The 11,712-nt window shown below is 36.7% G+C and overlaps 1 protein-coding gene across 1 annotated transcript in view; it reads left to right on the top strand.

Moving 5' to 3' along the window:
• Positions 1-11,224, top strand: part of LOC124880306 (tenascin-like) — a 16,009-nt gene extending 4,785 nt beyond the window's left edge. Inside the window, exons 9-24 of the mRNA XM_047385352.1 lie at positions 85-342; positions 954-1,211; positions 1,475-1,732; positions 1,936-2,193; positions 2,773-3,030; positions 4,162-4,419; positions 4,623-4,880; positions 5,460-5,717; positions 6,329-6,586; positions 6,850-7,107; positions 7,311-7,568; positions 8,148-8,405; positions 9,536-9,793; positions 9,997-10,254; positions 10,834-11,091; positions 11,181-11,224. Coding sequence (XP_047241308.1) covers positions 85-342; positions 954-1,211; positions 1,475-1,732; positions 1,936-2,193; positions 2,773-3,030; positions 4,162-4,419; positions 4,623-4,880; positions 5,460-5,717; positions 6,329-6,586; positions 6,850-7,107; positions 7,311-7,568; positions 8,148-8,405; positions 9,536-9,793; positions 9,997-10,254; positions 10,834-11,091; positions 11,181-11,224 — 3,914 coding nt within the window. The remainder of the gene's footprint in view (positions 1-84; positions 343-953; positions 1,212-1,474; positions 1,733-1,935; positions 2,194-2,772; positions 3,031-4,161; positions 4,420-4,622; positions 4,881-5,459; positions 5,718-6,328; positions 6,587-6,849; positions 7,108-7,310; positions 7,569-8,147; positions 8,406-9,535; positions 9,794-9,996; positions 10,255-10,833; positions 11,092-11,180) is intronic.
• The last annotated feature ends 488 nt before the right edge of the window (positions 11,225-11,712 follow it).

Consider the following 11,712-nt stretch of genomic DNA (forward strand, 5'->3'; position numbering starts at 1 on the left):
ATGTATTTTATGTTATATAAAACTTTTATAGGCTGATAATTTAAAACATATTTCATAAAGTAATCGACTTTTATTTTGTCTCAGCTCCTTTAAATGCTGAAGGTTTCAGACCATCATCACAAGATGAGACCAGCATCACTCTGCAGTGGAATAAAGTCAACAACAACACCAGCTTTTTCCTCCAGTTTAACGGCACAGAAACATTCATCAGTTCACCAGATGGAGATGGACCAGTAACTCACACAGTCTCATCTCTCACTGCTGGAACTAGATACACATTTACTCTCTTCTCTGTGTTTGAGAACGTCAGAAGTAGTGGAGTTCAGCTCCCAGCTGTTACTGGTGAGAGACTTTATTTAATTAAAGTGTCAACAATTAAACTAATGTTTTGTGTCTAGCAGATCTTGAAGGTCCTGATGGTGCCCCGTAGTTGAGAACAAAAGATTTATCACCAAGATTGCCATTGTTCACTAAGATTTTTACAGTGTTTGGTGAGAGCAAACAACCAGAAAGCATTAGTTGGAACCAGCAGGGGTTTGAACCAGTCCTTTCAAATATTCACAGTACTGTTATACCGGAATAAATCAATTATTTCCAGGGTGAGTGGAACTTTAAACCAAGCAAAACTACAACAATAAAGAACCCAAAAAAGTAAAGTCAGGAGTTGTCCCATTGAAATAAGTTGAAAGAGATGAGAAAGGTCAAATTGTCCATCCGTCCATCCAATTAGACGAGTCTTTAATGAAACAATGAAGCAAATGAACAGTTTTTACGTGGGTTTAGACTAGTTTTCTCAGTTATTTATTTCATCCAGTTAGATGCTCAGGATATACTCAGATCTCACATGAATGTTTTGATGTCAACCTCAAAACACGCTAAATAAAGAGAGCAATTTCAAAATAATACATATTATTTAGCTGTTAACAACTTGTATCTTTTATTTTCTCTTGTAGCTCCGGAAAATGCAGAAGGTTTCAGACCATCATCACAAAATGAGACCAGCATCACTCTGCAGTGGAATAAAGTCAACAACAACACCAGCTTTGTCCTCCAGTTTAACGGCACAGAAACATTCATCAGTTCACCAGATGGAGATGGACCAGTAACTCACACAGTCTCATCTCTCACTGCTGGAAGTAGATACACATTTACTCTCTTCTCTGTGTTTGAGAACGTCAGAAGTAGTGGAGTTCAGCTCCCAGCTGTTACTGGTAAGAATATTCAGCACGTTAATATGTCAACAATCAAGGCAAACTATTTTACTTCCCAAATCTTTAACTGTCCTTTGAGGCACCTTGGTTATAATCAGGGAATTTATTACCAGATTGTTAGTAGATGTTGAAAGAGTTTCATAGCGCTGAGAGAGAAACAACAACCAGAAAATAGTGGCTTCAACCAGCAGGGATTGAAAGCTGCTGACGTCACGAGATGAATGAAATTAAGAGAAAACTTAGATCATTTTGATTTCTTTCAGCCCCTCAAAATGCAGAAGGCTTCATATCGTTAAGACAGGATGAGACCAGTATCACTCTACAGTGGGATCCAGTCAATAACAATGTCAGCTTCATCCTCCGATATAATGGAACAGAGTTGAATGTAGCGGCACCAACTGGAAATGGACCAGTAACTCTGACAGTCCCATCTCTCACTGCTGGATCTAGATACACATTCACTCTCTTCTCTGTGTTTGAGAACATCAGAAGCAGTGGAGTCAGCATTGCTGCAGTGACTGGTAAGATATTTACTTTCATTAAAGCTTTGAAATGTTTCACAGTTAGTGATGTTGTTGGAGAGTTCTGACTTGAAATCTGAACATCTCACATTGAAACGACTATTTCATGCATTAATCTTAACAGTTAAAAGCACAGAATAATTTCTGTTGTCAGAATCTGAGACTATAAGTTGAATAATTTCTAATCTTATTGTTCTTCTTAGCTCCTGAAAATGCTGAAGGCTTCAGGGCATCAAAACAAGATGAGACCAGCATCACTCTGCAGTGGAATAAAGTCAACAACAACACCAGCTTTGTTCTCCAGTTTAACGACACAGAGACATTAATCAGTGAACCAGATGGAGATGGACCAGTGAATTATACAGTCTCATCTCTCACTGCTGGAACTAAATATACATTCATACTCTACCATGTGTTTATGAATGTTAGAAGCAGTGCTGTAAACATCACCGTTGCTACTGGTGAGATAACTCTTAGTTTTACACTAAACTCATATTTTCTATTTACATTAGAGATTATGACCCAATTCCTTTCTGCTGTTGATAAAATCCAGTGAGCCACAGATATTCATATTGATAGCAACTCTTTGATTTTGTCTTAAAGAACTAGAGACATTGGTGGTTAAAAGATAAAACATTACTTACAGTGTCTACATACATATTCTTTGTCTACTTGCTGAAATAATTTAATCAGAGACTTCAGGAGCATTTCTTATATGAGGATGTGTATTATGCAACAAGGTTGAAAATCAAACTTTGTTTTGTTTTGGCAGCATATCTGAAAACTTCACTCGAATCCTTCTTTCTTGCATTGTATAAAATCTGAACGTATTATTCTTTTCATAACCAGACTTGTTTCCTCTACTAGAATTCAATGAAGTGTTGTTTCTTCCTGATGTTTCCTTTTTAACTTAGTCACTAGTTGACTTAATATAGTATAACATTTTTACTAGTTTCATGTATTTTATGTTATATAAAACTTTTATAGGCTGATAATTTAAAACATATTTCATAAAGTAATCGACTTTTATTTTGTCTCAGCTCCTTTAAATGCTGAAGGTTTCAGACCATCATCACAAGATGAGACCAGCATCACTCTGCAGTGGAATAAAGTCAACAACAACACCAGCTTTTTCCTCCAGTTTAACGGCACAGAAACATTCATCAGTTCACCAGATGGAGATGGACCAGTAACTCACACAGTCTCATCTCTCATTGCTGGAACTAGATACACATTTACTCTCTTCTCTGTGTTTGAGAACGTCAGAAGTAGTGGAGTTCAGCTCCCAGCTGTTACTGGTGAGAGACTTTATTTAATTAAAGTGTCAACAATTAAACTAATGTTTTGTGTCTAGCAGATCTTGAAGGTCCTGATGGTGCCACGTAGTTGAGAACAAAAGATTTATCACCAAGATTGCCATTGTTCACTAAGATTTTTACAGTGTTTGGTGAGAGCAAACAACCAGAAAGCATTAGTTGGAACCAGCAGGGGTTTGAACCAGTCCTTTCAAATATTCACAGTACTGTTATACCGGAATAAGTCAATTATTTCCAGGGTGAGTGGAACTTTAAACCAAGCAAAACTACAACAATAAAGAACCCAAAAAATAAAGTCAGGAGTTGTCCCATTGAAATAAGTTGAAAGAGATGAGAAAGGTCAAATTGTCCATCCGTCCATCCAATTAGACGAGTCTTTAATGAAACAATGAAGCAAATTAACAGTTTTTACGTGGATTTAGACTTGTTTTCTCAGTTATTTATTTCATCCAGTTAGATGCTCAGGATATACTCAGATCTCACATGAATGTTTTGAAGTCAACCTCAAAACACGCTAAATAAAGAGAGCAATTTCAAAATAATACATATTATTTAGCTGTTAACAACATGTATCTTTTCTTTTCTCTTGTAGCTCCTGAAAATGCAGAAGGTTTCAGACCATCAGAACAAGATGAGACCAGCATCACTCTGCAGTGGAATAAAGTCAACAACAACATCAGCTTTGTTCTCCAGTTTAACGGCACAGAAACATTCATCAGTTCACCAGATGGAGATGGACCAGTAACTCACACAGTCTCATCTCTCACTGCTGGAACTAGATACACATTTACTCTCTTCTCTGTGTTTGAGAACATCAGAAGCAGTGGAGTTCAGCTCCCAGCTGTTACTGGTAAGAATATTCAGCACGTTAATATGTCAACAATCAAGGCAAACTATTTTACTTCCCAAATCTTTAACCGTCCTTTGAGGCACCTTGGTTATAATCAGGGAATTTATTACCAGATTGTTAGTAGATGTTGAAAGAGTTTCATAGCGCTGAGAGAGAAACAACAACCAGAAAATAGTGGCTTCAACCAGCAGGGATTGAAAGCTGCTGACGTCACGAGTTGAATGAAATTAAGAGAAAACTTAGATCATTTTGATTTCTTTCAGCCCCTCAAAATGCAGAAGGCTTCAGATCATTGAGACAGGATGAGACCAGTATCACTCTACAGTGGGATCCAGTCAATAACAATGTCAGCTTCATCCTCCGATATAATGGAACAGAGTTGAATGTAGCGGCACCAACTGGAAATGGACCAGTAACTCTGACAGTCCCATCTCTCACTGCTGGATCTAGATACACATTCACTCTTTTCTCTGTGTTTGAGAACATCAGAAGCAGTGGAGTCAGCATTGCTGCAGTGACTGGTAAGATATTTACTTTCATTAAAGCTTTGAAATGTTTCACAGTTAGTTATGTTGTTGGAGAGTTCTGACTTGAAATCTGAACATCTCACATTGAAACGACTATTTCATGCATTAATCTTAACAGTTAAAAGCACAGAATAATTTCTGTTGTCAGAATCTGAGACTCTATGTTGAATAATTTCTAATCTTATTGTTCTTAATAGCTCCTGAAAATGCTGAAGGCTTCAGATCATCAAAACAAGATGAGACCAGCATCACTCTGCAGTGGAATAAAGTCAACAACAACGTCAGCTTTGTTCTCCAGTTTAACGACACAGAGACATTAATCAGTGAACCAGATGGAGATGGACCAGTGAACCATACAGTCTCATCTCTCACTGCTGGAACTAAATATACATTCATACTCTACCATGTGTTTATGAATGTTAGAAGCAGTGCTGTAAACATCACCGTTGCTACTGGTGAGATAACTCTTAGTTTTACACTAAACTCATATTTTCTATGTACTTTAGAGATTATGACCCAGTTCCTTTCTGCTGTTAATAAAATCCAGTGAGCCACAGATATTCATATTGATAGCAACTCTGTGATTTTGTCTTAAAGAACTAGAGACATTGGTGGTTAAAAGATAAAACATTACTTACAGTGTCTACATACATATTCTTTGTCAACTTGCTGAAATAATTTAATCAGAGACTTCAGGAGCATTTCTTATATGAGGATGTGTATTATGCAACAAGGTTGAAAATCAAACTTTGTTTTGTTTTGGCAGCATATCTGAAAACTTCACTCGAATCCTTCTTTCTTGCATTGTATAAAATCTGAACGTATTATTCTTTTCATAACCAGACTTGTTTCCTCTACTAGAATTCAATGAAGTGTTGTTTCTTCCTGATGTTTCCTTTTTAACTTAGTCACTAGTTGACTTAATATAGTATAACATTTTTACTAGTTTCATGTATTTTATGTTATATAAAACTTTTATAGGCTGATAATTTAAAACATATTTCATAAAGTAATCGACTTTTATTTTGTCTCAGCTCCTTTAAATGCTGAAGGTTTCAGACCATCATCACAAGATGAGACCAGCATCACTCTGCAGTGGAATAAAGTCAACAACAACACCAGCTTTTTCCTCCAGTTTAACGGCACAGAAACATTCATCAGTTCACCAGATGGAGATGGACCAGTAACTCACACAGTCTCATCTCTCACTGCTGGAACTAGATACACATTTACTCTCTTCTCTGTGTTTGAGAACGTCAGAAGTAGTGGAGTTCAGCTCCCAGCTGTTACTGGTGAGAGACTTTATTTAATTAAAGTGTCAACAATTAAACTAATGTTTTGTGTCTAGCAGATCTTGAAGGTCCTGATGGTGCCCCGTAGTTGAGAACAAAAGATTTATCACCAAGATTGCCATTGTTCACTAAGATTTTTACAGTGTTTGGTGAGAGCAAACTAACCAGAAAGCATTAGTTGGAACCAGCAGGGGTTTGAACCTGTCCTTTCAAATATTCACAGTACTGTTATACCGGAATAAGTCAATTATTTCCAGGGTGAGTGGAACTTTAAACCAAGCAAAACTACAACAATAAAGAACCCAAAAAATAAAGTCAGGAGTTGTCCCATTGAAATAAGTTGAAAGAGATGAGAAAGGTCAAATTGTCCATCCGTCCATCCAATTAGACGAGTCTTTAATGAAACAATGAAGCAAATGAACAGTTTTTACGTGGGTTTAGACTTGTTTTCTCAGTTATTTATTTCATCCAGTTAGATGCTCAGGATATACTCAGATCTCACATGAATGTTTTGATGTCAATCTCAAAACACGCTAAATAAAGAGAGCAATTTCAAAATAATACATATTATTTAGCTGTTAACAACTTGTATCTTTTCTTTTCTCTTGTAGCTCCTGAAAATGCAGAAGTTTTCAGACCATCATCACAAAATGAGACCAGCATCACTCTGCAGTGGAATAAAGTCAAAAACAACACCAGCTTTGTTCTCCAGTTTAACGGCACAGAAACATTCATCAGTTCACCAGATGGAGATGGACCAGTAACTCACACAGTCTCATCTCTCATTGCTGGAACTAGATACACATTCACTCTCTTCTCTGTGTTTGAGAACGTCAGAAGCAGTGGAGTTCAGCTCCCAGCTGTTACTGGTAAGAATATTCAGCACGTTAATATGTCAACAATCAAGGCAAACTATTTTACTTCCCAAATCTTTAACCGTCCTTTGAGGCACCTTGGTTATAATCAGGGAATTTATTACCAGATTGTTAGTAGATGTTGAAAGAGTTTCATAGCGCTGAGAGAGAAACAACAACCAGAAAATAGAGGCTTCAACCAGCAGGGATTGAAAGCTGCTGACGTCACGAGTTGAATGAAATTAAGAGAAAACTTAGATCATTTTGATTTCTTTCAGCCCCTCAAAATGCAGAAGGCTTCAGATCGTTGAGACAGGATGAGACCAGTATCACTCTACAGTGGGATCCAGTCAATAACAATGTCAGCTTCAACCTCCGATATAATGGAACAGAGTTGAATGTAGCGGCACCAACTGGAAATGGACCAGTAACTCTGACAGTCCCATCTCTCACTGCTGGAACTAGATACACATTCACTCTTTTCTCTGTGTTTGAGAACATCAGAAGCAGTGGAGTCAGCATTGCTGCAGTGACTGGTAAGATATTTACTTTCATTAAAGCTTTGAAATGTTTCACAGTTAGTGATGTTGTTGGAGAGTTCTGACTTGAAATCTGAACATCTCACATTGAAACGACTATTTCATGCATTAATCTTAACAGTTAAAAGCACAGAATAATTTCTGTTGTCAGAATCTGAAACTCTATGTTGAATCATTTCTAATCTTATTGTTCTTAATAGCTCCTGAAAATGCTGAAGGCTTCAGGGCATCAAAACAAGATGAGACCAGCATCACTCTGCAGTGGAATAAAGTCAACAACAACACCAGCTTTGTTCTCCAGTTTAACGACACAGAGACATTCATCAGTTCACCAGATGGAGATGGACCAGTGAACCATACAGTCTCATCTCTCACTGCTGGAACTAAATATACATTCATACTCTACCATGTGTTTATGAATGTTAGAAGCAGTGCTGTAAACATCACCGTTGCTACTGGTGAGATAACTCTTAGTTTTACACTAAACTCATATTTTCTATGTACATTAGAGATTATGACCCAGTTCCTTTCTGCTGTTAATAAAATCCAGTGAGCCACAGATATTCATATTGATAGCAACTCTGTGATTTTGTCTTAAAGATCTAGAGACATTGGTGGTTAAAAGATAAAACATTACTTACAGTGTCTACATACATATTCTTTGTCTACTTGCTGAAATAATTTAATCAGAGACTTCAGGAGCATTTCTTATATGAGGATGTGTATTATGCAACAAGGTTGAAAATCAAACTTTGTTTTGTTTTGGCAGCATATCTGAAAACTTCACTCGAATCCTTCTTTCTTGCATTGTATAAAATCTGAACGTATTATTCTTTTCATAACCAGACTTGTTTCCTCTACTAGAATTCAATGAAGTGTTGTTTCTTCCTGATGTTTCCTTTTTAACTTAGTCACTAGTTTACTTAATATAGTATAACATTTTTACTAGTTTCATGTATTTTATGTTATATAAAACTTTTATAGGCTGATAATTTAAAACATATTTCATAAAGTAATCGACTTTTATTTTGTCTCAGCTCCTTTAAATGCTGAAGGTTTCAGACCATCATCACAAGATGAGACCAGCATCACTCTGCAGTGGAATAAAGTCAACAACAACACCAGCTTTTTCCTCCAGTTTAACGGCACAGAAACATTCATCAGTTCACCAGATGGAGATGGACCAGTAACTCACACAGTCTCATCTCTCATTGCTGGAACTAGATACACATTTACTCTCTTCTCTGTGTTTGAGAACGTCAGAAGTAGTGGAGTTCAGCTCCCAGCTGTTACTGGTGAGAGACTTTATTTAATTAAAGTGTCAACAATTAAACTAATGTTTTGTGTCTAGCAGATCTTGAAGGTCCTGATGGTGCCACGTAGTTGAGAACAAAAGATTTATCACCAAGATTGCCATTGTTCACTAAGATTTTTACAGTGTTTGGTGAGAGCAAACAACCAGAAAGCATTAGTTGGAACCAGCAGGGGTTTGAACCAGTCCTTTCAAATATTCACAGTACTGTTATACCGGAATAAGTCAATTATTTCCAGGGTGAGTGGAACTTTAAACCAAGCAAAACTACAACAATAAAGAACCCAAAAATAAAGTCAGGAGTTGTCCCATTGAAATAAGTTGAAAGAGATGAGAAAGGTCAAATTGTCCATCCGTCCATCCAATTAGACGAGTCTTTAATGAAACAATGAAGCAAATTAACAGTTTTTACGTGGATTTAGACTAGTTTTCTCAGTTATTTATTTCATCCAGTTAGATGCTCAGGATATACTCAGATCTCACATGAATGTTTTGATGTCAACCTCAAAACACGCTAAATAAAGAGAGCAATTTCAAAATAATACATATTATTTAGCTGTTAACAACATGTATCTTTTCTTTTCTCTTGTAGCTCCTGAAAATGCAGAAGGTTTCAGACCATCAGAACAAGATGAGACCAGCATCACTCTGCAGTGGAATAAAGTCAACAACAACATCAGCTTTGTTCTCCAGTTTAACGGCACAGAAACATTCATCAGTTCACCAGATGGAGATGGACCAGTAACTCACACAGTCTCATCTCTCACTGCTGGAACTAGATACACATTTACTCTCTTCTCTGTGTTTGAGAACATCAGAAGCAGTGGAGTTCAGCTCCCAGCTGTTACTGGTAAGAATATTCAGCACGTTAATATGTCAACAATCAAGGCAAACTATTTTACTTCCCAAATCTTTAACCGTCCTTTGAGGCACCTTGGTTATAATCAGGGAATTTATTACCAGATTGTTAGTAGATGTTGAAAGAGTTTCATAGCGCTGAGAGAGAAACAACAACCAGAAAATAGTGGCTTCAACCAGCAGGGATTGAAAGCTGCTGACGTCACGAGTTGAATGAAATTAAGAGAAAACTTAGATCATTTTGATTTCTTTCAGCCCCTCAAAATGCAGAAGGCTTCAGATCATTGAGACAGGATGAGACCAGTATCACTCTACAGTGGGATCCAGTCAATAACAATGTCAGCTTCATCCTCCGATATAATGGAACAGAGTTGAATGTAGCGGCACCAACTGGAAATGGACCAGTAACTCTGACAGTCCCATCTCTCACTGCTGGATCTAGATACACATTCACTCTTTTCTCTGTGTTTGAGAACATCAGAAGCAGTGGAGTCAGCATTGCTGCAGTGACTGGTAAGATATTTACTTTCATTAAAGCTTTGAAATGTTTCACAGTTAGTTATGTTGTTGGAGAGTTCTGACTTGAAATCTGAACATCTCACATTGAAACGACTATTTCATGCATTAATCTTAACAGTTAAAAGCACAGAATAATTTCTGTTGTCAGAATCTGAGACTCTATGTTGAATAATTTCTAATCTTATTGTTCTTAATAGCTCCTGAAAATGCTGAAGGCTTCAGATCATCAAAACAAGATGAGACCAGCATCACTCTGCAGTGGAATAAAGTCAACAACAACGTCAGCTTTGTTCTCCAGTTTAACGACACAGAGACATTAATCAGTGAACCAGATGGAGATGGACCAGTGAACCATACAGTCTCATCTCTCACTGCTGGAACTAAATATACATTCATACTCTACCATGTGTTTATGAATGTTAGAAGCAGTGCTGTAAACATCACCGTTGCTACTGGTGAGATAACTCTTAGTTTTACACTAAACTCATATTTTCTATGTACTTTAGAGATTATGACCCAGTTCCTTTCTGCTGTTAATAAAATCCAGTGAGCCACAGATATTCATATTGATAGCAACTCTGTGATTTTGTCTTAAAGAACTAGAGACATTGGTGGTTAAAAGATAAAACATTACTTACAGTGTCTACATACATATTCTTTGTCAACTTGCTGAAATAATTTAATCAGAGACTTCAGGAGCATTTCTTATATGAGGATGTGTATTATGCAACAAGGTTGAAAATCAAACTTTGTTTTGTTTTGGCAGCATATCTGAAAACTTCACTCGAATCCTTCTTTCTTGCATTGTATAAAATCTGAACGTATTATTCTTTTCATAACCAGACTTGTTTCCTCTACTAGAATTCAATGAAGTGTTGTTTCTTCCTGATGTTTCCTTTTTAACTTAGTCACTAGTTGACTTAATATAGTATAACATTTTTACTAGTTTCATGTATTTTATGTTATATAAAACTTTTATAGGCTGATAATTTAAAACATATTTCATAAAGTAATCGACTTTTATTTTGTCTCAGCTCCTTTAAATGCTGAAGGTTTCAGACCATCATCACAAGATGAGACCAGCATCACTCTGCAGTGGAATAAAGTCAACAACAACACCAGCTTTTTCCTCCAGTTTAACGGCACAGAAACATTCATCAGTTCACCAGATGGAGATGGACCAGTAACTCACACAGTCTCATCTCTCACTGCTGGAACTAGATACACATTTACTCTCTTCTCTGTGTTTGAGAACGTCAGAAGTAGTGGAGTACAGCTCCCAGCTGTTACTGGTGAGAGACTTTATTTAATTAAAGTGTCAACAATTAAAACTAATGTTTTGTGTCTAGTAGATCTTGAAGGTCCTGATGGTGCCCCGTAGTTGAGAACAAAAGATTTATCACCAAGATTGCCATTGTTCACTAAGATTTTTACAGTGTTTGGTGAGAGCAAACAACCAGAAAGCATTAGTTGGAACCAGCAGGGGTTTGAACCTGTCCTTTCAAATATTCACAGTACTGTTATACCGGAATAAGTCAATTATTTCCAGGGTGAGTGGAACTTTAAACCAAGCAAAACTACAACAATAAAGAACCAAAAAAGTAAAGTCAGGAGTTGTCCCATTGAAATAAGTTGAAAGAGATGAGAAAGGTCAAATTGTCCATCCGTCCATCCAATTAGACGAGTCTTTAATGAAACAATGAAGCAAATGAACAGTTTTTACGTGGGTTTAGACTTGTTTTCTCAGTTATTTATTTCATCCAGTTAGATGCTCAGGATATACTCAGATCTCACATGAATGTTTTGATGTCAATCTCAAAACACGCTAAATAAAGAGAGCAATTTCAAAATAATACATATTATTTAGGTGTTAACAACATGTATCTTTTCTTTTCTCTTGTAGCTCCGGAAAA

The sequence above is a fragment of the Girardinichthys multiradiatus genome, chromosome 14 (genome assembly GCF_021462225.1).
Source record: "Girardinichthys multiradiatus isolate DD_20200921_A chromosome 14, DD_fGirMul_XY1, whole genome shotgun sequence".
Lineage (NCBI taxonomy): Eukaryota > Metazoa > Chordata > Actinopteri > Cyprinodontiformes > Goodeidae > Girardinichthys > Girardinichthys multiradiatus.